Raw genomic sequence first — 25,601 nt, 5'->3', positions numbered from 1 at the left:
GATAGGAGAAGACAGTAGGGGGATGGGTGAAGCCAAGAGCTGGAAAGTTGATTGGCAAAAGGGATATACAGCTAGAGCAGGGAAAGGATCATGGGATGGGAGGCCTAGGGAGAAAGAAGGGGGGAGGGGATCACCAAAGGGAGATGGAGAGCAGGCAAGGAGTGATTGTGAGAGGAGCAGAGAGAGAAAAACGAGAGGAAAAAAAAGTGTGTGTGCTGGGGGATAATAAATAAATAAATAAGGGATGGGGTAAGAAGGGGAGGAGGTGCCTTAACCGAAGTTAGAAAAATCCATATTCATGCCATCAAGTTGGAGGCTACACAGCCGGTATATAAGATGTTGTTCCTCCAGCCTGAGTGTGGCTTCATCTTGACAGTACAGGAGGCCATGGATTGACATATCAGAATGGGAATAGGACATGGAATTAAAATGTGTGGCCACTGGGAGATCCTGCTTTCTCTGGCAGACAGAGCATAGGCGTTCAGCGAAACGGTCTCCCAGTCTGCGTCGGGTCTCACCAATATATAAAAGGCCACACCGGGAGCACCGGACGCAGTATACCACACCAGCAGACTCACAGGTGAAGTGTCGCCTCACCTGGAAGGACTGTCTGGGGCCCTGAATGGTGGTGAGGGAGGAAGTGTAAGGGCAGGTGTAGCACTTGTTCCATTTACAAGGATAAGTGCCGGGAGGGAGATTGGTAGGAAGGGATGGGAGTGACGAATGGGCAAGGGAGTCGCATAGGGAGTGATCCCTGCAGAAAGCAGAATGTGGGGGGAGAGGGAAAGGTGTGTTTGGTGGTGGGATCCCGTTGGAGGTGGCGGAAGTTATGGAGAATTATATATTGGACCTGGAGGCTGGTGGGGTGGTAGGTACGGACAAAGAGAACCCTATCTGGAGTGGGGTGTTGGGAGGATGGGGTGAGAGTAGTTGTGTGTGAAATGGGAGACATGTGTTTGAGACCATGATGGTGGAGGAAGGGAAGTTTGCCCTGAATGGTGGTGAGGGAGGAAGTCTAAGAGCAGTTGTAGCACTTGAATTTCCAGCGTCTGCAGATTTCCTCGTGTTTGAGTTGCTCCAGCATTTTGTGTGTGTTGGTTGTGAAGTTGCCGATGCTGAAAATCCAGAGCAACACACACAAAATGATGGAGGAACTCAGCAGGTCAGGCAGCATCTATGGAAATGAATAAACAGTTGAGATTTCAGACCAGGACCCTTCTTCAGGACTGGAAGGGAATTTTCTCATGGACTAAACCTGATGTTCTTAGTATCTAGCTGTGACTTGCAATCGTAAAAAAGAGGTAAACGAACAATTACAACTTTGTCTGGACCCAGAAAGGCCACTGGATAGACCATGTAAGTTGAATTACAGATTCCATTTGGTGCTCTGCAGTCAACTGTGCAATGCAAATTACTCAGAAAACACACATTACTGGCACTTTACCTGATGCTCTCTTACTGAACAATAGAACCTTTGAAATGTCATTGTTTTAAATAATTTCTAGCTGCTGGTTTGATTTTTGTCCCAGATCATATAGTGAAAGGATTTTAACATGACCATCAAATTGACAATAAAAGTTAATCCAACTTTTATTGTCTCCACTAATTACAAACTACACAATGAAATCTAAAGTCTAGTCTGGAAAATCTGTGAAATTGAAGAACCTATTTTATTGCCAAACGGCATTGTAGAAAGTTTTTAAAAATCTCGATAATATAAAATTAAGCAAAGTCCATTTTAATATGGCTTTGCTGCATTATATTTGAACATTGGACAAAGTTGTGTATATTGGTACTTCACTTTCTTCTCATGATTGAGATCTGTAGTTAGTACTAGAAAGATTCATTATAACATTATGTTGCAATGGCCAGCAAGGAATCCGTTTGACTACATTGTCCCACATTGTTGCTCTCACAGTAAAGAAGTAGGTAAAGTGATCTTCTTGTGGAAGGAGCCGCATTGTATTTGGCTGTTTGGGTGGGCTGGAGTAATCCATACAGTTACTCAGCATGGAGATGTGGTATTAGAGCTGCACTGTAGCCCACGTGGTGAGTGTACTGTGTTACTGGAGTCAGACAGCAGCTGCTCTGTGTATGGACCGACTGCTTAGCTCCTACAGTCTCTCTCATAACTCCCTGGTGGAAGCTGCTGTCTTCCCCTCTCTTTGCTCAATTATGCAGCTTTGTCCATCTTGAAAATTACCCCGTCTGTAATAAGTTCAATGGCTAGCAACTGTAGATGCCTAACGGAGTATGGTCAAGTGGCTGTAGGCAGTGTGACCATTTAGCCCCACTTGTCTGTTCAGCTATTCAATATAATTACAGCTGATGTTTTACTTCAGCATCATTTTCCTGCAATAATTCCATACTCTTGATTATTTCATAATCTAAAACAATAGTATATCATATCTGTCTTTAATATTCTCAACAGCTGAGCCTCCACACCTTTCTCAAGTAGAGTATCCCGAACATTCATCCCTTTCATTGCAATGCTTACCATGAAATTGTTATTTCTGTTATCAACAGGGGAAACAATCCAAAAAAATTGAGTATGTTTCAAAATTCATAGTTGAAGGTAAATTTATTATCAAAGTATGTACGGTATGTGTCACCATATACTGCCCTGAGATTCATTTTCTTGCAGGCATTCATTATAGAACACAGAACTGCAATTGAGACTAGACACAAGGACTGATAAGCAACCAATGTGCAAAAGTGGACAACCTGAGTAAATACAAAAAAGAAATAACTAATAACAATGATAGATAAATAAATAAGTAATACCAAGTACATCAATTGTAGAGACCTTGAAAGTGAATCCATAGGTTCTGAAATCAGTTCAGTGTTGAGTTGAATTAAGTTTTCCACATTGGCTCAGAAGCCTGATGATTGAAAGGTAATAATTGTTCCTTAACCTGGGGGCATAGGATCTAAGGTTCATATACCTCCTTCCAAATGGCAGTATTGAGAAGAGAGCATGGTCTGGATGCTGAGAAACTTGAAGATGGATGCTACTTTCTTGTGGCAATGCTCTGCTCAATAGATTGGAGGGCTTTACCTGTGATGGACTGGGCTATATCCATTACTATATATATATATATATAAACACACACACACTTCTTCACTCTTGGGCAGTGATGTTTCTATACCAAGCTATGATCCAACGAGTCACCTCACATTCATGTAGATTTTGGAGCATACAGACCAAATCTGTCTAATTGCTTGTTTCTATAGCAAGCTTGCTATCCTAGCAATCAATCTGGTGAAATTTCAATGTACTTCGTCCATCACAAGTAGATAGCGAGACCAGATCGGTAACAAGAAAAAATCTGCAGATGCTAGAAATCAAAGTAACACACACAAAGTGTTGGAGGAACTCAGCAAGCCAGGCAGCGTCTATGGAAAATTTGTAAACAGTCAACGTTTCAGGCCAAGATCCTTCATCAGATCAGTACACTGTGTTCCAGATGTAGCCTCAGCAGGGTTCTGTAGAATTCGAGTAAGATTTCTGTTTCTGTACTCAAGTCCTCTTGCAATAATGGCCAACATATCATTTGCCTTCTAGCCTCTTGCTGTGCCTGCATATTAACTTTCATTTATGTGTAAGGTCTCTTCAATTTAAAAAAAAAACTCTGCTTTTCTAGTTTTCGCAACACAGATGAATTAACATTTTTGACAATATATATTTTATTAAGTTATTTTCTTCTTCTATTATAGATTCCCTCTTCAGGACCTCAAACATGTTTATACTTTTTGGCTGATCTCCTCATTCTATAAGTGTTTTCATATGTTTTTGTGAGATTCTTCGCTATGGAAGTAACTTATCATGACTGTCAAACTCAATGGAATCAAGGCAGCCTATTCCCAAAGCTATCAAATCCTTGTCTCTAACCAATTTTTTTTTGCAATTAAGTTGTATTTTAGCCCATGAGCCATCTCACTTCAATACTGCATGCGACCGTACATGGTTAAACTACCGTCTTTGCCTGCCACATTACATCTGTAGGATATGTTTAAAAAGGCCAAAGATTTCCTGCAGTTGCAAATCATGCTATCCTTTGTCACCTCTAAAGTTGGTCACCTGTATATTCCTTCTCCACTTTGAACTACCTGCGCTGACTATTGCTGCTTTCAGTGAGTATGATACACAAATGCCTCATTCTCTCTGATGCTTTGGAGTGTGGCTCAGTGGCTGATTACTGTTCTAACATGGCAATACTTTGTAGAGAGTCAACTTTACAACACCTATTCCAATGAGGTCTCAGTAAGTGCTGTAAATCCATCATCATACACATTTTATTTTGTATATTTTACATAAATTTTCTTGCACTACCATTACCTGCACTCTAACAAATGCAGATATTGATAAACTTGAACAACCAGATGCACAATCTAAATCAAATATGTGATGAATAATTATAGAAAGTCATCCTTAATCCCAAGAGAATACATAAAAGAAATTCCAACTGCATCTTGTTGCCAGTCTTCTTCTAAGATGTAATTCTGATTGAAGGCCAACATCATGCTATTGTAGGTTTCATGTTTCACTGCAGTCTTACAACTTTCTACCCGCTGCTTGCCCGTCTCTGAATTTGAGTCCTTTTATCACCAAATCTGCCCATCTTCATAATTCTGTAAGAGTGTTTACAGTCCATTTAAAGTTAAAAAATCTATTTAAATGTTCAGGCTATTTGAAATTTTTGATGTTGTGTCCCATGCTGTGATGTCCTGTCTGATTGTGGGATGGACAATTAAATTCAGGCTCAGCTTGCAAAGCCCAAATCCCTTGAATGAAATATTCTTTAAAAATGTTTGTTCAGATCAATTCTACATGCCATGAAAGGGTTAAGTTTCTCCACTTACCCTTGGTTGAAATATTTCTCAAACATTCAGTAACCATTCCCATGGTCGTCTTATTCAGACCATCACACCGTTTATGCTTTCAAATCAATAATTATTTTCTCTGTTTGCAACCAATGGTCAACTGATTGAATCATGGTTGTCCATTTATTATTTTAGCTGTATTAGAACAAGATATTTCCTATGGTAATTATTCTTCATCCTTTGATTAATGGTTCATGGTTATAACTCCAGGTGTTATCTGCATTATACAAACCTGCAGCATTTTCTCCATCTTAGCAATAGTTTCAATATTACTTCTTTGACAATATTCATTATATCTTTTTGCATCATCACTACTATGTTAATACCCATAAGCTCAATCTTTGTATGTAGAATCTTGAGGGTAAAGTCACATATGCTGGTATGACTATTCTTTCATCTCTCAAATGATTTATTTCTCTACACTTTGTAAAAAAAGTTATTTTTCATTTTTACACTCTATAGTTATTCCATATGAACTTCTCTCAGTAATAGAAGCATTGTTGCCTCTTGCTTTTATTTACAAATTGAATTTTTCTGCTAATAGATGAATCTTCATTTTTGTTGCGCACTCTTTAACTGTAGGTATATTATTAATTTGGATATTAAGTATTTCATGTGTTCAGGTTTACCATCCAATTATTTATCCATCAATGGGATATTCCTTGACTTTTGTATTTCCATACCCCACATGCACACAGTTGACTACACCAACCTTACAGGTTTAAAATCACAACAGCCTTTTCACCTTGTGTGTGTGTAACAGGTAAACTTCAGACAGTGACCCTCTTTAATAAGTAGATCAGGTCCTGAGACACAAACTGTAGTTTTGATAGGAATTACTGTGTGCTCCATACGCACTACAAGTTTCACATTGCTGGGGCCAAAGAATCCAGCCAAATACATTTGGAATTAATTTCCTTGGACTGAGAGGAACATGGCAAGTTCACTATTGAGCCCTACAAAACAAATGTAGGCTGCTATCACTCTGGGACTCCCACAGATCATTGTTTTGACACTGCCTCTCCCTGCTTGTGGATAGAGTTCTCCAGGAGATTCAGCTTAGCCCTGGGATATCCTTCACCATCTGGTCTTCAAGACCTCCACCCACCCTTGCACTGCTGAGCTCTGCAACTTACCAGGCTGATCAGAAATTGGTTCTAGATTACAACGGTTTTTTTTTTACTGTGATTATGTGCAACTAGATAAATAAACTTGACCCTATTGACTTTAGAAGATGTTATCAGCCCGAGTTATGATGCACCTTGACTATTCTGCTTTGACGCTCCACTACAAAGCAGAAACTTGTAAAATTGTTTCTGATTAGTTTTGCTGATACAAACTTTGTAGCTATTTGAGATATCAAAACCTTTGAAAAATAATGAAGAGAAAAATAAGGGCAAAAGTGAAAACAGTATATGCTAGTCTTGTTCAGAAATGTTTATGGTTTCATCTGTATATCTTATAATAATCAAACTATCTTGTCTTAAAAATTGTCCATGTTGTGTTCTTCTTAACAAGTTCTATTCCAAAGCACAGATGTATTCCAAATAATTTTACTTTTTGTGAACAATATATAATTATTTTGTGCAGAAATATTGACGATCATAATTCACAATTGTTTTATGTTTTCAGTGGCTATTACACAAGGAAGTGGGATTAGCTATAACCTTGCAGAGATTCAAAGCCAACCGTTCTACCATGACATAAACTCCAGCCTACAGAGGTCACTGTCTTCCCCACCGGGCAGGTAATTTAATTGATTTAATACATTTTCTATTTAAATCATCAATACCTGCAGTGGCATATGGAAATGTATCCCGAAAACATATTTGAGCCCTCTCCAGCTCTTCCGCTATTATTCAATAAATTATATCGTAGGGCAAAATAATTTGGTCTTAAGTGTTCTGTATGAAACGATAGTTGTGAAAAGAAACTTATATCTCCCTAAACAGAGATGCTCACTTCAACACTATTAAGTTGTAGCCTAAGACTACAAAAAGGACCCAAAGACACAGGAGTGGTGGAAATTTATCCATGGTCACGTGTGCAAAATGCATAATATCGGTATGAGCATTGAACTCTGCATGTGAAATTCAACTCCATTGATTTCAAAGAAACTGATCTTTAGTAGCAGCATACAAAATACGTAGTTTAATATTTTGTGCATATCACAGAGGATAAGCTTCTCATCTTTTCCTGCTATCAGCAAGGATGAGTGGCATAATTAGTATCAATTGGACGAATGATTTCAAAAGACTGGAGTTCAGATCTCATGCTGCAAATTTAAAATATTGATCACCATGGAATTTCCAGGGAACCGTAAAGCTATCAAGATCAAGAACAATCTTCAGTGAAAAAGCCATTATCATCTTATCGATGAAGCTGATGGTAGACAATAAGTGCCAGCCTTGCTGATAATATCACACTGAATGAATGAATATCTGAAGAAAATGTAACTGAAAAACAATAATATTTCTCTTTACACTGTCAGCTTTCCTTTCCACTATTTTTCTGTATTCTAGACCAGAGGGAGAGCTTTTTTTTCACCAAATGTATTCTCTAGCACATTCCTCCACATCAATTTTCCTTGACTTAATAAGATTTTTCTGGTTATTTTGGCACAAGCTTTACAGAAAGTTAAAACAGACTGATGTAACTTTTTAACAAATGCCAATTTGTATTGCTGTGATTGATGCCATTAAGTTGCTGCTTACAGAACAAAAGTGCACTTACTTCTTTACAGACAGGTATGATGGTCTTTTGGCTCTCTGCAAATTTGGGACCAGAGGACAATTCATAAAAATTCTATTTACTTTGAGGTCATTCTGACATTTTATTTGGTTTTCTGACAATGTTTATAGCTGAATTTTGCAAAATGCACTGAAGTTATTTCCAAGAAAACCAGCAATCTTAACAGCACACCTTCATCTGAATTATGTGTTTGTTTACCAGCAAACGGCCCAAGACCATCTCTATTGATGACAGCATAGACACCAGTCCACCTGGAGAATTCTATCCATCTCCCAGCTCACCTACCAGTGTCAGCAGAACATGGCATGAAAGGGATCAAGGTTAGTTCTTGCATTGAGCTTGATGCATTGTGAAATATAAAACAGATTACTGGTGTACTTCCACTGACACTTAGACATAAAATGAGATAAAGTATAAATTATGTTCCATGCCAAGTGACAAGAACTAAGAGGATGATTCATCATATTGAAAGGACTTGGCCAGAATAAGATCATAGCTGTATGTTAAAGAGTTTTCATGCAATTTTCCCACTGCAATCATCCCAGATTTATAACTGATGTTGCTAAAAAAGGAAGAGCCAAGGCAAAAGAAAACATTTTCCTCCTGATGAAGCTGAACAACAATGTGATACCATGAATGGATAACATGTACACCCCCAGAAGCTTCAAATTGCTGAATTACATTAGCATGCATTTATATAGCAACATGGGTGCCATTCATCAAGTCAAGCATTGTGAATTCTAGATCTTAGCATCTACAAAGCTAAAGGCCAGTGGCAGTGTGGTGAAAGTCAAACAGGAGCATGTGTCTACAGGACCAGGTACCTGGGCATGCCAGTGAGCACAAGGTAATGCTGAATGCGAGTAAAAATTCACATTCTTAAATGACAGGGATATTAACAGAGGATACATGTTGACTACTGCCTTAGAAAGCACTTCAGTGGCCTAGCAGTTAAAAACATAAGTTTGAAGATTTCACACCAATGAGCTGATTGAGAGGCAGATGTGTTGGTGTTGTGGACAGGAAGGTGGGTATTCTGTGTGACTGGATGCCTAAAGCCTTTGAAGGCAATGCCAAGGTCAAATATCATGCCATTAGCTAGAAAAGTGGAGATAAACAAGTCAAAGTCAAAGTTGAGTTTATTATCATTTTATATAACTACATGTACGAGAGGAGAAAGTGTCCACAGCAGGGGTGATTGATAAGTTCGTGGCCTATGGTAAAACAATATGAATTATTAACTTCAAACTTTCTGCATAGTCAGTAACCCCTGCTGTGGACAGTTTCTGGTGGTCCAAGATCCATATGCTCCATGACTGCTGGACTAAGTGTGTAAATGTAGGAGGGGACTATGTTGAAAAATAAATGTGCCAGGTTTTCTAAAATTGACTCTTTTTGCTTAGGCCAAGAACTAATCAATCACCCCTTGTATACAAATATGCAGTGAAAAGGTTACTTGGAGTGTCATCGCAGGCTCATAGCATCAGACACAAAATCCTCAAACTCACAAGAAAGACATAAATTTTGCAAGAAAAATGCAAGTCCTTTGTAAGTTAAAGTGGTCATTGTGTTGCTTTATTGAGATATTGATGAAGATTACAGGGGCTGGCAGACTGGTTCAAGAACTGAATGGTTGAAGTGAAGTAACTGTTCTTGATCCCAGTGGTGTGGGATTTCAAACTTCTCTTGCCTGATGGTTGCTCTGGGATGTTGGCATGCCATGGCAGGGATCTTTTATGATGTATGTGACCTCCTGGATGCACTACCAATAGTGTGAGTAATGTGCCTGTGATGTATTTGGCTGAGTCCAGTACATCACTAGCATATCCAGAAATAGACATATAGAGTAGTACCAGAATGCTTTGACTTTTTTTTAATATAGGGGACACCCAGTCTAATTAAGTCTTAGACAATGACCAGCAAAAGGATGAACAGTGTCCAGAGGCTATGTTGGGAATTGGAATTTATAACAGTGGTTTTAGTCATATAACACTTTTAACCTTCAGAGTCTGCCTTTATGGAATAACAGCATGCTAAATCAGAAAGTGGAGACCTTGAGTGAGGTGGTAGTACAGCAGATTTGTCTGTTGCCAACATGGATGCAGAACCTCACACTGGATAAAGTATAGCTGAGACGTAGAGAGAGAATGTTGGTCATGGCTTTTGAGAGTCTAGTGCTGACAGAGTCGCGAAGCAATCACCTGAGATATCCATGCAACGAATGGACAAACGGGTAGAGGCAGCCTGTGGCAATGCAACTAGCAAAAAGTGTGGAGGAACAAAACATGCAGATTGTTCGTGAAGTGTAAAGGGGAAGGCATTGCCATGGTCACCATCAGAAAGGATGCTGTTCCTGTGCCAGGGACCAAAGTTTACTCCCAGAACTGTGCATTAGTAGGAAATGGGACTACCTTAGATGGGAATTACGGTCCGTATGGATCAGGTGATTCATATCAGGTACGGATTCCATGCTGCATGATTCTCTGCGTTTAGGGTTTGGGTTAACCATCATTAAAAAATTACTGTAAACTTTCAGACATTGAAGCAGCAATTGAAATAGAGTTATAAGATGATAGTTATATGCATACTACGGTATGAATCACATTCAGTGCCCAAAAGCAAGATAAACAGCCAAACAGTTCATTCTTCACAAGCTGATTAGTAAGAACAAGTATCACAACCTCATGGAATAGTTGGCACAGAAAGTGGATTGGCAGCCCATTGAGTGTCCTATAATGAAATTAATCAATGAAGATTCGTTCACTCTAAAGGTTTTCCCAGTTAGACATTTTTATTATATAAATATATTTCATTGGAACTTTAGAAAATTTAACTAACATACTATGTATACATATTATACAATTTGTATACAGGATCAAACTGCATAGTATTCAGAATGTTACATTATTGTAATATTATTGTGTTCTCAGTTTTAATGTTGTGTTACATTTGACTGCAAATATCCTGCTTGGCCAGGCTAGCAAGATTAGATAGTTATTTAACAGGTTATTAGTTCTTTAAGCTCCAAGTATAATATCAATTGAATATGACCTAGAATTAAAGTCAAACATGGCACATTAAATTGATGCCTTTTACTTTTTTTAAAGTACCAACTTGAAGGGTCTGTCTTCATCATATACTTGAATGCTGCTTCAAAGGTACTTCCAAGACCGGAACACCCACATCAAGGAGCCTCACTGTTCTTGACATTGCACTGAGATGGGCATTAGCCTTTATCCAGAGTTTAAGGAGGGCACTTAAATTCAGAAAAATATAATTCCTCAATAAATCCAATGAAAATCAGATTGCTTTTAAAGATAATGAAAAATCATAGCAATATTAATGGTTAATGAAACATAGAGATATTAGGTTTTCTATACTCTTGACCTTCTGAGAAAATTTCAATTGGAAGCAGGAGTATGTAAAATGGCCTCGCAGATCTGTTTTAACATTCCACAAAATGACACAGGATTACTGTCCTACTCATTCAAAGATCCCAGCATGGAAAGTACGAAAATCTACAATCCATGGTGTTAATCAATTTCCCTTTATTTTAGTATCAAATGGCCAGTCATTTATTCTGAATTCATGAGAATCTCCAAAATGAGGACACTTATTTTGTTTGACAGAATTTTGTCTGTCTAACTGAGATCACATCTCATTTCTCTTAGCTCAGTGAACATAGCCATTCCCACCTACTTTCTCCTCATTGGGTAATCACCCCATCCTAGAAAACAATCTGGTACTTCATTGTACTGTTGTACTGACTGAAACTCATGCAAATTGATTTTCAGATATGGACACCAAAACTGCACACATCGCTCCAAAGTCTCATCAAAGCTAAGCACAATCTCAGCTATTGTGGAAATACAAAAAGATAATCTGCAAATGATTGTAGTCTGAAACAGAAACAGAAAATACTGGAAATACTTAGCAGGTCAGGCAGCATCTGTGGAAGAGAACCAGAGCTAATATTTCAAATCAGAGGCATTAAGTCTGAGCATTTCCAGAAAGTTGTGCTTTTATTCCAACTAAACTGCATTGCTTTTTCCAATCCAATCTGTGAATTAAAGGCTATTAAACTATGCACTTTCCTAATCACTGCTGTACCTGCATGATCACCCTCTGCCTCTCAAAAACCAGCATGCCAATGTTCTTTGTACATTATCATTTAAACCTTCTATTTCTGTTATTTCTATTGAATTGGACATTGTCACACTGTACCAGTGCATTGACAGAGTGTCCCCCTTGACCTTCTGCTGCCTCCTTGCCCTTTTTGCAGACACTTTGCATCTTCCTCACAGTGTATTTTCCCATCTAACTTTGTAATATCAGCAAATGTGGATATATAACATTTTTTAATTTAAACCATTAGTATTTATAATGAATAACCTGTATCTGACCCAGTGACATCACACCCGTAATAGTCTGGCAATTTGAAAACCATATGTTTATCTTTGTACTGATTCTAGTCTCTTAACTAATCCATGGTACTACCTGAACCCCATAGGCCTTTAATTCTGTGTTTCTGTATTGGACTATAATAATAATAATAATAATAATAATAATAATAATAATAATCACCTTGTGGATTATTGTAATTATATTAAAATTAACCTATTTTATCCTGCAACTATCAATAAAAAGTTTTCAGGAGATAATACAGGGCTAAAGCAGAAATATTTGTAATTATGAGGTAAAAGTAATTTTAGTTATATTTCAGTAAATGATGTGGGTGCTCAGTGCATAGAAGGTTAAATTAGATTGAGTGCAATGTGAAGGTCTCTCTCGAAGAGATAACTCCTTACAAGATATTAATTTCTTCAAACTCACTTGATTCATTTCACTAAATGGAGGTGTCTAATTAAAGTAATCTTCAAGATGGAAAGGGCAAAAGTTTAAGGAGTCTTTGAAATTGGTTATGGAGTATGATAGATTGAATCTTTATCCAACAAGTACACCAGTTTAACTTTTGACATTTTCTCCCTTGTGAAGCTTATTTATTTTGTTAGCTATGGCTTCAGTCCCATTGTTTTGACTGGAAGATGAACATAATCTGTTTTTAGGATGTAGCTATGCTGGTTTAGTGTTGTCCCTCTTGATTTTTAAGCTTAGTTTATGAGCAGTTAGTCAAGATGAAATCCAGTTCTAAAAATATTATAAGGACATTATCATCTTACGTAGGGATGACTGACTTTGAAACTGTATGCGGCAATCTGTGATTGGCATTAGTTTATTTTTGCTTAAGCTGCTACAGATACCAGTATGTGTAACCAGCCTGACTGGGCAACAGCACATCTGAAACAACCGTTCTTCACTGCATTGCTTTTAAACTGCTTAGCAACTGGATCTTCAACTGTCTGAAGACCCCACTGTGTCTTAACATAAAAAATACTTACACTCACGGGGGGGGGGGGGGGGGAAGGAGGCTGTCAGGCACTAAGTTGCATTATGCTTGGGAATCAGTCTATTTAAATTTCTGCCTGTAAGCACATCATCCTGCTGGAAATACTGCTTCAAATGATGCACTCGCTCAACTCACGAAAAGTTTCAGTCTTCTTGTTCGCTAACGGAGTGGAAGTCATGAATCAATGCTCACAAGGCAATTTATTAATAATGGTGACTTTTAAAAATATTTTAAATGATATTAACTATGACAAATGCCAAAATCTAGTGAACAATATATTATTTATACTTCAGAAAAATTGTTCTAACACAAAGAAGCTTTCACAACCCAAGAACAGCACTTGTATGTTGTACGGCCAAGTTTTAAATACCAGTCCTTTGTGACTTACTGCAGAACTGCTGGACCTGAATAATAATTACTAGCGGACAAACTAATATTCCCCACCCGTTATTAAGTTTACACAAAAGATGTTTGTCAGTGAGTCACCACTACCTTGGCCAAAATAGTTTTGCAGTAATTCAGCAGTTTGATAAATTGGTGCCTGTAATAAGCATGGCCAGAACACACAAAAATGAAATGCACTTGCAAATAGTTAGCAATGTGTGAGTAAGAAGAATAACTGTAATTAGCAGAAACTCTAGCTTAAAAGGAAAGTTAGGAGAAAAGAGCAATGAATCTGTGCAGGAAACATATTAAATGGAGTAGACTATCTGGGAGTAATAACCAGGGAGAATTCTAATCAAGCACTTTGGGAATGCTTGGAAGTAAAATAGTTGAATCACTTTCTCTGCTAATTTTATCTGAAGGTTCTGCTTAATTTTCATTCAGTCTTGCAACAGCAGTATTTGTCAGTAAAAATGTCTACTGTCAGAGTCATGTGACACTTTTATATTAATTCCAGAAGAGTGATACTGAAGGAGAGGCCCACAACCCCTGGGCAGAGCTTAGTGACCAAGCCCGATTTTTCTTTTGTTACCCAGCGACTGTACAGCACCTATTTTCTAGCAAAATTCAATTGTGCCTGCCTTCCTGCACCCTACCCCCCCCCCCCCCACCATTCCATCCCCTGTAATACGCAAGGATTTCAAAGCAGTAGCCAGGTTTTGATCAGTAAATCCTGCACAGCAACTGAACTGGAGACATTTACTCTCTTGAATCTGCTGAAAAACTTTCATTTCTTCTTTGTCAACTTCAGCAAACCAATTTGGAAAGTAGCACAATGGTATGGATAGGTTAGATAGCCATAGCCTTTCTCCCTGGAGTATGGAGTCTAAGCTAGGAAAAGAAGATCTATAGGGGATCTGAAGGGCAGGTTTTCACACAGAGGGTGGTGGGTATATGGAAAAAGCTGCAGAGCAGGTGGTAGAAGCAGAAACAATTGCAACATTTATATGATACTTGGACAGGCAATCTGCATAAATAGGAAATGTTTAGAGGTATATGGCTATGCACAGGTAAATGGGATTAACTAAGATGGGTATTTTTCTTAACATGGATGAGTTGAACTGAATGCATGTTTCTGTGTTCATAATCTACAGTGCTGAGCAAAGGCCTTGTGCACATACACAGCTGGGGTGTCTAAGACTTTTTCACAGTACTGTATTTATCATCGTGGAGCAAAATGAGGTTGTAAATCTGGCGGAAGCAAAGGATATTGAGAATGGCAAGAGTAGGGAATGACAGGATGGGTGTGAGGCAGGTGGCAGAGAAGGACTGTCAGGAGCATGTGGTGTTGCGGGTGCAGACAGGCCCATCCCTGAGATACCAGGCAAGGTCATTCGATTCTAAGCAATTGGTGTATTGGTCATTATAGAGTGTCTCTCTGGTGCTTCCCACTCCTTCCCCTTCCCCTTTTCCCAACCATGGTTCCCCTCTCCCTACCCCCTTCCCACTCTCAGTCCACAATTGAAGCCCACGTCAAAATCAGGTTTAACATCACTCAATCATGTCATGAAATTTGTTTTTTTTAATGGCAGCAGTCTAGTGCGATAAACAAATTAGTACAGTACTGTGCAAATATCTTAGCCACCCTAGCTGGATATATGTGCCTTAGTCTTTTACACAGTAGTGTATGAAGATGAAGAATTAGAAGTATCATTGCAGTATGCTTATTTTTGATTGCCTTACATTGTTAAGTGTGTTGTTTTATTACATATTATGTTGGCTTGATATGGGTCTACATGCCTTGTTACAATTATATACGGCATGTTGAAACCACACCTGAAGTAATGTATACAGTTTCAATTTTCTTACCTAAGTCAAGATATACTTGCTGGAGTTGAGAATCTGTCAGATAGATCTATGGGATGTCAGTATTGTTGCACAAGGAGAGCTTTAATAATCTAAGACTATATTCACTTATTTCCATAGGAATATAATTGAAATATATAAAAGGAATAAAATTCAAAGGGCTCTGTAGGCTGGTGTGGGGAGAAAGTTACCTGGTTGAGTTGTGAGTATACAAAGAGATTATTTTTGTTTTGGAAAATAGGGACTATAGGACATTTTTTCATGAACTTAATAGGTAATGAAGGACAAATGATCTTTACTCAGAGTAGTAACTGTAGGAAAACTACTACCCTGGAAGTGTTTGTGAAAAATAGTTTAAGTGGTTTCAAAAGGAAAATATATAAGTTCATGAGAGAAAATGAAATAGGAAGTTGGAGTGGAGGAAAAGTTATAAGAAGGTACACAATCACAATCAAATTGTGTTCTGTTTGTATGTTGCATATTCTGTAGAATAATTTACTGCCCATTTAGTTTGTAAGTGGTTGAGGCAAAAAACAATTAGATTTTTCCAATTATAACGTTTGTTATGGGTAAAAGATTTAAAAAATAACAAATCATTTGATAATCCTTTCCCCACGTGCAGCCATAAAGTATTTGCTTCTTCTCAAGGATACTTATGCTGTTGTAATTGCTTTGGCTACAGATTTAAATAATGATTTGAATATAATCAAATTTTATTTAATGAAGGTTATTCCAGGTAAAGTTTTACATTCTGTGCTTAATTTTCATGCAAAGGAACAAATCCAGAGTTACTTTTATAGTTAAATCTTGGGTTGAGCTGAGTTAGCTATTCTGCCTGAGCCAGTGGTGCTTAGATGTTTCCAGATACAGAGCTTCTGCTTGTGTTGTTCAACTTTACTAAAACAGTTGTGGTTGAGTGTGTCCCCACAAAGTCATTACAATTCTTCTGCAGTCATAATCCCTGGATGAACCATGAGTTCTACAATCTTCTGAGAGTCTGATGATCAAGAAAGTTACAAGAGGTCCAAGTGCGCTCTCCTGAAAATCATCTCAAAGGCAATTCCAGACAACTTGATTCAATGAAGGATGCTGAACAGTTGTGTTTGAGCTTGAGTACTTTCACCTACTGTATTGTACAGTTAAATCAAGCGACATAGGCGACAACAGGGCTTCGCTCCCAGATGAGCACAATGCTCACTTTGACCGTCAAAACATGGAGGAACCAACACAAACGCCCGCAGCCTCAAATAATCCATGATTTCAGTATCTGAGGCTGACATACAATCAGACCTGAGGAGGTTGAATGCATGAAAAGCATCTGGCCAAGATGGGAATCCTGGCCAAGTATTAATGACTGTGCTGTTCAACTGACTGGAGAGTTCACTGAGATCTCTGACCTCTCACTTCAGCAGTCTAAGTTACCCGCCTGCTTCACGCTGGCTTCAGTTATACCAGTGACCTGGAGCAATTTGGTGAGTGATGGAGTGTTTTGAGTAGTTGGTGATGAAACATATCAACTCCTGATTGAGAACTGACTTGGATCCGATTAAATTTGCCTACCAGGGCAACAGTTCTACAGCAGATGGCATCTCATTGGCTCTTCACTTAACCCTGGAACATCTGGACTGCAATGATGCAAACATCAGGATGTTCTTTATTGACTACAGCTCAGCATTCAATACCCTCAACCCCTCAAAGCTAATCAATAAGCTTCAAGACCTTGGCCTCAAAACCTCCTTGTGCAACTGGAACTTTGATTTCTTCACTTGCTGATCCCAGTCAGTTCAGATTCGCAACAACATCTCCTCCACAATCTCCATTAGCACAGATGCACCACAAGGCTGTTTACTTAGCCCCCTGCTGTACTTACTTTATACTTATGGCTGGGAGGCTAAAGCACAGCTCCAATGCCATTTTCAAGTTTGCCGACTGTCGCAGGCTGAATGGTACCATTACAACAACCTTTTACTAAATGTCCGCAAGGCCAAAGAGCTGATTATTGACTTCAGGAGAAAGAAACCAGAGGTCCATGAGCTAGTCCCATTGAAGGAGCAGAGGTGGAGAAGGTCAGCAATTTTAAATTCCTCAGTGTTATTATTTCACTCGGCTAATTCTGGGCCCAACATGTAAGTGTAATTACAAAGAAAGCATGTTAGCACCTCTACTTCCTTAGGAGTTTGCAAAGACTCAGCATGACATCTAAAACTTTGACAAACTTCTATAGAATTGTAGTGGAGAGTATATTGACTGGCTGCATCACAGGTTGGGATGGAAGCACCAATGCTCTTGAACAGAAAATCCTACAAAAAGTAGGGGATGCGGCCCAACCCATCACAGGTAAAGCTCTCCCTGCCACTGAGCACATCTACGTGAAATGCTGTTGCAGGAAAGCTGCCTCCATCATCAGGGAATTCACCCCTCCTTCCCCCGCCACCATGAGGACATGCTCTCTTCTTGTCTCTGCCATTAGGAAGAAGGTACAGGAGTCTTGAGGACTCACACCATCAGGTTCAGCAACAGTTATTACGCCTCAACCATTAGGCTCTTAAGCCAAAGGGTATACCTTCACTCAAATTCACTTGCCCTATCATTGAAATGTTCCCATAACCAATAGGCATATTTTCAAGACTCTTCATCTCATGTTCTTGATATTTATCGCTTATTAATTTATTATTATTTCTTTCTCTTTGTTTTTGCACATTTTATGGTCTTTTGCACACTGGCTGATTGCCCAAGTAGGTGCAATCTTTCATTGATTCTGTTGTGATTATTATTCTATGGATATATTCTGTATTCCCACAACAGAATGAATCTCAGGGTTGAAAATGGTGACATATCCGTACTTTGGTAATAAATGTACTTTATTTGATGCAAATAAAAAGACGATAAGCAAAAACATTGTTCTAACTGGATGTCATAGCCCAAATATGCAGTCATGCGGCAGATATATTCTATAACGTCATGTCCCCATTTGTGTGTAATTCAGGTCACAACTTGTGATGAGCAAAATAAAAAGCACTTTATGTTACCTGTTTGCTTGTATTTTGTGATCATGTTTGATGTATCAATTGTTAACAATGGTCATTTGACACAAGGCGTGTCACTTGCACATCACAAGTGCCAGTAATAATGTTGGATAAATGAGGTCTGAAGGATGTTCCCTTCTTGCATCTATGAACAAATGAACATATTAAAGAAGCCCAAATTTATTCAGGACAAAAGAAACACTCTTGAGTGCCAGTCCTATCAAGATCCCAATTCACTGCATTCTGCCTTTGACCCAATGGTTGCAATATCCTCAATCTGTATTACTTAAATAAACATGACGTTCATTCCATGAAATCTGTGACAAATACAAGATATCCTCCTTGTCTAACATGGAAGTATATTGCAAGTCCTCTGAGATTGTACAGTTACATTGCTGAAGCTGTTTGATGTGACAGAACTGCGGATGTTACTTCTGCTTAGGCAGTACAGCACACCAGAGAGGTGACTTCTCCACATCCTTAATGCTGTAAGGTAATCAACAAACACCAATATCAAAGTTGGGTGTATCTTATATGAATCATAAGGATTAAAAGGAAACTCAACCCCAAAGTGTTGGTCTCCATGTTCCCTTTACTCTGTCCTTGATACTCTAAACATCAGCTTAAACACAAGTGACAAACACAATTGAAGCAAAATGCCAACTAAATTTTGAATCCAGGTAAGACCAAAGCCATACCTCACTTTTGTGGTGCTTTGTCTGAATAAACACTTTGGCACCTTGCTCCCCTAATGGATGCAGCAGTGGTCCAGGGTCTGCATTCTGTGAGAAAAGAAGTTGAGAATGAGATGTTCAGCTGTGAGGATAAGTATTACAAGCATTCCATCATTATTGAACTCTGAACTTACTATGTTCTACATTAAATCAGAGCTCACATTCATAAGTACTCTTTCCTTTGGAAGACTCTGACCATTGTAGAGGTCCTTTATAGAGTGCTGATAGAGTTGGCTGTTGGTTACTGCCTTTTTCTTCAAAAAATATGAATGTTAAAAATATATCAGATTATTAGTATATAATGTTGAATAACAAAGGATATGTAAAATATTTGTGTAAGTAATGGAAAATGTGTTTAACCACATACTGTATATGTGGGATATGTTTCTGTAGCTCTGATCTTGGTTATACAAGGAACTTTTCTTAAATTTCTTCTTGAACTGGGACTAGGTCAGAATCAGAATTATATTTATTACCACTGACACACAGAATGTTATGCAATTTGTTATTTTGCGACAGATTTTATGTCTTCAGTAAGACATAAAAATTACAACAAGCAAACAAATAAAATCACAATACTAAAAGCTGCAACAAATAAACATACAAATAAATAATTAGCGAGAGAGGAATTCCGAGGCAGCGGTCTGAGGTTCCTGCCCAATTCAGAAATCTGATGGCAGAAGGGAAGAGGTTGTTCATTAAATATTGAATATGGGTCTTCACGCTCCTGTACTTCTTCCCCGATGGTAGTAATGAGGAGACGGCATGTAGTGGATGGTGGTTGTCCTTAATGTGTGGTGATACTTGCAGGCTGTTCTCAGCACATCTTAGGTTGTGTTGGTTGTTAACAAAATCAATGCATTTCACTGTAAGTTTTGATATGCATGTGATAAATACTTCTGATGGATACTGCGTTCTTGAGGAACCGCCTTTTGTAGATATCATTGGTGGTGAGGAGAGTTATGCCTGTGATGGAGCAGACTGAGTTTACAACGTGAGTCTGCATCCTCTTTTGGTCATATGCATTAGAGCTTTCATACCAGGCAGTGATGCCCTGCATTATTTATCTGTGCAAATTTGCAAGAGTCTTGGGTGACATACGAAATCTACTCAAACTCCAAATGAAGTATAGCCACTGGCATGCTTTTTGGGATTGCTTCGGTATATTGGCCCAAGGATAGATCCTCTAAGATGTTGACACCCAGGAACTTGAGGGAGGTAGCAGTTTGCATTGACTTCTTTGACCACGTCTTTTCCCAATGCCATATTCTGATTGGCTTCCTGGAACGTTCTTCTTTAGGAGTGCTCAGGTCTGCCTCTGAGAAGTGAGTGCATAGTCACTATCTGACTATCTTTACATTTTGAGTCCCTCAACTAGCATTACGACTTCCTTCAATACTTTGAGGAGGAATCGACCATTCATTTTACTAGTCAGAGCACATCTTTGATAGGTTCAATAGGTACGTTTAATGTGAGAGAAATGTCTACAATATACATCCTGAAATAATTCTTCTCTGGAAATATCCACAAAACAGAGGAGTGCCCCAAAGAATGAATGACAGTTAAATGTTAGAACACAAAAGCACCCCCCCCCCAGGTCTCTCCTCCCAATCATATGCAGCAGCAAAGCAACAACTGCCCCAACCACACCAGCAAAAAAAAATCGGCACCCCCCCCCCCCCCCCCCCCCATCAAGCACTCAAGTGTGCAGACAGCATCAATAAAGACACAGACTTGCAGTATCCCAAAGACTACTCGTTCACCTGGTATTTGGCATACTACAGACTCTCTATCTCCCTAATAAGGGATAAAGAGGTGACCCGTTTCACAGCAAGAGGGGAGACATAACAAAGCAACTCACTGATTTGCGGTGTTAAAATTTGTATCCTGTGTGATCCTCCTGAAGTTACTGGTTCTGGTGGGAAGTTTTCATGAAAAATACTTTGATCTCATTCTTTTGGTGGACAAATCATTACACGGAATACAATGAAAATCTGGCAAAGATCTCCATATGATGTTATTTTCCAGTGCAAGTGAATTTCTATTTTCATGTATGCATTTCCAAACTTTCAGTAAGTGAACTGAAAATAATTTATTGAGGACAAGTCAGATATGAATCATTAAACTCCCTAATTTCACAGTCAGCAAGTTAGTGTGCAAAATGATAATCATAGTAAAAGCACAATTACTTCAACTCAGATGTTTTTCTGATGATATACAATAAAAAAGATATAAACCGGTTTCTTTTCTGTCTGAGCTTTTTAACAAATTGAATTTCAAATGGTAGACACAAATGATTCTTCAGATGCTGAACATTTTATGCAACACACACAAAATGCTGGAGAACAGCAAATCTGGCAGTACCTATAGCAGGAAATAAACAGACAATGTTTCAGACTGAGACCCTTCTTCAAGACTGGAAAGGAAGGTGTCAGATAATTTATTGTTGTTCCTGAGACCTTATTATTTAATGTATTCCCTAAATTGGCTGCACTTCAATGTAATCATGCAAAATGCCACGATCTGTTCATTCCTTTCTTGAGTTAAAAGATGAAATAGCAGCAATATTATTTTCATTGTAGGTTGTAATAATTTTATTACTGTGTCTTTTGCTTTTAGTTTGCTGATGAATAATTCTGGATTGTTAGGGTGAGAAGAGTAAGCCAAATAATAGTTTTTGCGTCTTAAGAATGATCCCATTTACTAACCATATTTCTCTGTTATTTTTGTTTTGTTTGGCTTTGGGTCATTACACGCACAGGTGATTGACAGCAACTGACCCAAAAGTGGTAATAGCAGGTTCTCCAGAGATATAGGCAAAATTGTACTGAAACAATACGCCTTTCTAAAGTGGCCTAATACACCTGTATATAAGTATTTACCTGTTTTCATATTTCTATCTATGACTTGGTAGAAATGTCATCTCCTACAATGAAGAAGCCCGAGAAGCCAATATATAGTGACCCCACATCTCCACAAGGTTCATCACCACGACTGAGTACTTTCCCACCGCATCATCACCCTGGCATCCCAGGACACAGTGGTAATTCAATTCATACTTTATCTGTGATTTAAATAAATGCAAACAAATTGGAAAATACAGTTGATGCACCATCCTTTCAGGGTCCTTTTGATGATGCGCATTACATTTTCCTCTTAAACAGGTTGGGGAGATTTCATTTCAACCAAGAACATGTCACTTGACCACTTTAGCTGTTGCACAGTGCAAAACCATAAGTCGGAGGGTGCACTCAGTATTCAAGGAGTGGCTGCTTTGGTGTCTACTTCTGTTTTGTGCTGTGCAGTGCGCCTTGAAGTTTGAGGGGAACCTGGATATTTGTTACCTCTTTGGTCTTGCCAAACTGTTGAATAAATTTCTGTTGGATACTTGGAAACATGCAGAGTATGTTTGCTGAAAGAAAACAATAAGGAAGAGGGAATGTCAGAAAAAATCTGTATCAACTTGCATTGTCTTTCTCTACACATTGACACAATAGTAAATATAATTAATGAAAAATGTTAAATACAATGGCTTGTTTTCCCAAAGGATTCAACATTCATGCTTACTAATGGTAGAACAGTATAATGTTCTTGATTTTAAAAAGAAAAAAAATCTTGAAGTTCAGCATGCCATATTATGTGCATATAGTCCTTCATGAATGGTGTCTGTGTTTTAATAGTAATTGAATTATTCTCTTCCGAGTACTTTTCCTCTGAAAGAGCTCTGCAAAAAGGACAAATAAGTGTGCTTCAGCAATATCCATCAAAAGGAACAGTTGAATTAACAGGCTCAAACAATCACAATAGCCAAACTGTTAAACTGATTACAAACCACGATGGTAATAGAAAATTAGATTGGGTGCTGGGACTTACTTAGAAAAAATTCTGCACTAAGCTATAATTCCTTAAGTCTTTATCCTTCTTTGCAGTATACAAAAGCTATTATAAGATCATATTGAAACAATGTTCAATGTTACAGGAACTGAAAATATGAGATGTACAGATAAGGCCAGTGGTATAAAGGAAATACACAATTTTTTTAACCTTTTCTTTTCTGTTTCTAGTCATCTCAACAAGAAGCCCACCTTCTCCATCACCGCTACATTTTTCAGCCTCTTCCATTCTTCCTCCTGCTCCCAGTAGTTACTTCTCACATCCTACAATCAGATACCCACCGCATCTTACCCCTCAGGACACAGCAAAGAACTTTGTACAACTTGGCTGTGGGCCATCCAATCCACAAACAAGCCAGGTGAGTTAATGCTGAAATGTTAATTTTTGACAATTGAAAGGCCATCTTTTTACAATAATTGAGCTGGAAGTACTGGCCAAAGACCTACTGTGTAACTTATTTATTTCACAACATCATTAAAAACTGGTTGTAAAGCAGAAAATCATAAACAAATACCCTTGGCACTGTTTTTCTCTCCCTTTATAAATACATACGTAACTTCTCTGAGGTGGTGGAGTTTCATAGTGGGATATGAGGTGGTGTGCCTTGGAGTCTTTATGTACACACATTGTTGGTAGTTTCCAACCTGACGGCATGAACATCATTTTCTCTAATTTCTGGTAACCACTTCCCTTTCTTTCCTTTTTTTCCCCTTATCCCACTGCTTTCCCCTTACTTTCCCCTTGATCTGCCCATCACTCACATATTCTCCCTCCAGTTCCTCTTCTCATGTTCCCATTGTTCCATAGTTCACTGTCCTCTCCTTTCAGATTCCATTTTCTTCGGGCTTTAGTCATTTCCCCCTATCACCTCCCAGTTTCTGACATGATTCCCATTCTCCCCCTCCCTCACCTGATAATCATTGTCCTCAATTGGATCCACCTGTCACCCACCAATTCCTCTTCCAACTCCTCCCCCCCCCCCACTTTTAAACTGGCTATATCCTTTCTCCCTGAAGGGTCTCAACCTCAAACATTGTCCGTCCTTTTCCCTTCAATGGACACTGTTTTCTCCAGCGTTTTGTGTGCTTGAACACCCAGGTTACTTGTCTGAACTTGCACGAAGAGTGAAAGGTTTAAGTATCTCTTCACTTCTTACAGCAGCTGCCAAAGGTTTGGAATTTACTTGTGTTGTTAGTCTACATTGATCATTTAAATCCATGGCTTAAAAGGTTCTTGTTTGTCCTTAGTCTGACCTACTTTCAGAACAGCAAAACGTGTGTGATAGACCACCTCTTCAACTGTTCCTAAAATGCCTCAGTGAAGGATCTGCCTACCTCTCACCAACAATGCCCCTATTCTGATCATTTGTTCATATTCAGTCCCATACATTCCCCTCAAATATCTTTATATTCTCATTCCAGTTTGGCAGAATCATTTTACCCATCTTCAGCCATACTCCCTTTCTTGATTATTGCTTCTCTCCATTCCCTACATTCCTTACATTATTGTTACTTCTCTGCTTCCGACTTTGAAAAGAAACTGCTGCTCCCATCCTTCCCTCTTCTAGAATACTGATCACCTGCTCCTTCACGTTCCAGATCACTGGTGACCATCTCCTTTTTACCCTGAAATGCAGTTCCTTCACCTTCCCTTGTTAGATTCTTGTTTCCATCTTCCTTCCCTCACTGCAACATTGCCTAATGGTTTATGATTATTATTATTGACACATACTAAGGCACCTTGAAAAGCTTGTCTTGCCTACTGTTCTGGAGATGAATTCCTTAGACAGTGAATTGAAATACACTATGCACTTTGGGGGAAGGAATAAAGGTGAGTACTATTTTCTAAATGGGGAGAAAATTAAAAAATCAGAGATGCAAAGAGACCTGAGAGTGTCGGTGCAGGATTCCTTAAAGGTTAACTTGTATGTAGAATCAGTGGTGGGGAAGGCAAATGCAATGTTCGCATTCATTTCAAGAGGACTAGAATATGATTCTGAGGATTTATAAGGCATTGATCAGACCATACTTGGCGTGTTGTGAGTAGAGTAGGGCCCCTTATTGAGGAAAATATATGCTAGCATTGGAGAGCGTCCAGGGAAAGTGTACAATAGTGATCCCAGGAATGAAAGAGATCATGTATGAGGCTCTGGGCCTGTGCCACTGAAGTTTATTAGAATGAGAGGGGACCTTAATGAAACCACAATATTGGAAGACCTAGATAGAGTGGATGTGGAGAGGATGTTTCTTATAGGGGAGAAGTCTAGGACCAAATGGGCATAGCCTCAGGATAGAGAGTTATCCATTTAGAACAGAAATGAGGAAGAATTTCTTTAGCCAGAGGATAGTGAATCTGTCAATTTTTTTCTGCCATAGATGGCCGTGGAGGCCAAGTTGCTGGATATATTTAAAGCGATGATTGATTGATTCTTGATTAATCGGGATGTCAAAGGTTACAGAGAGAAGGTCGGAGAATGGGATTGAGAGGGATAATAAATCAGCCATGATTGAATGGCAGAACAGACTCAATGGGCCAAAAGGCCTATATTTGCTTCTGTGTCTATGTCTCATTGTCTTGGAATTTGATGATGAGTTTGTTTAGAATTATAGTATTTAAGTCAGAGCTGTAGTCAATAAGCAGTAGTCTGACATGGCT

At 38.7% G+C, this 25,601-nt stretch overlaps 1 protein-coding gene across 6 annotated transcripts in view; it reads left to right on the top strand.

The window, feature by feature from the left end:
• Positions 1–25,601, top strand: part of LOC132396779 (nuclear factor 1 B-type-like) — a 286,826-nt gene that overhangs the window by 184,251 nt on the left and 76,974 nt on the right. For 5 of the 6 annotated variants that reach the window (XM_059974675.1, XM_059974673.1, XM_059974677.1 and 2 more), the window contains exons 5-8: positions 6,517–6,631; positions 7,837–7,955; positions 21,967–22,095; positions 23,117–23,304. In XM_059974675.1, the coding sequence (XP_059830658.1) occupies positions 6,517–6,631; positions 7,837–7,955; positions 21,967–22,095; positions 23,117–23,304 (551 nt within the window). The remainder of the gene's footprint in view (positions 1–6,516; positions 6,632–7,836; positions 7,956–21,966; positions 22,096–23,116; positions 23,305–25,601) is intronic. The other variant, XM_059974676.1, reaches the window with a different exon arrangement.

Source organism: Hypanus sabinus, chromosome 7 (assembly GCF_030144855.1).
Source record: "Hypanus sabinus isolate sHypSab1 chromosome 7, sHypSab1.hap1, whole genome shotgun sequence".
Classification (NCBI taxonomy): domain Eukaryota; kingdom Metazoa; phylum Chordata; class Chondrichthyes; order Myliobatiformes; family Dasyatidae; genus Hypanus; species Hypanus sabinus.
The sequence above is the reverse complement of the archived record's forward strand: the minus strand, read 5'-3'. Positions and strand labels throughout refer to the sequence as shown.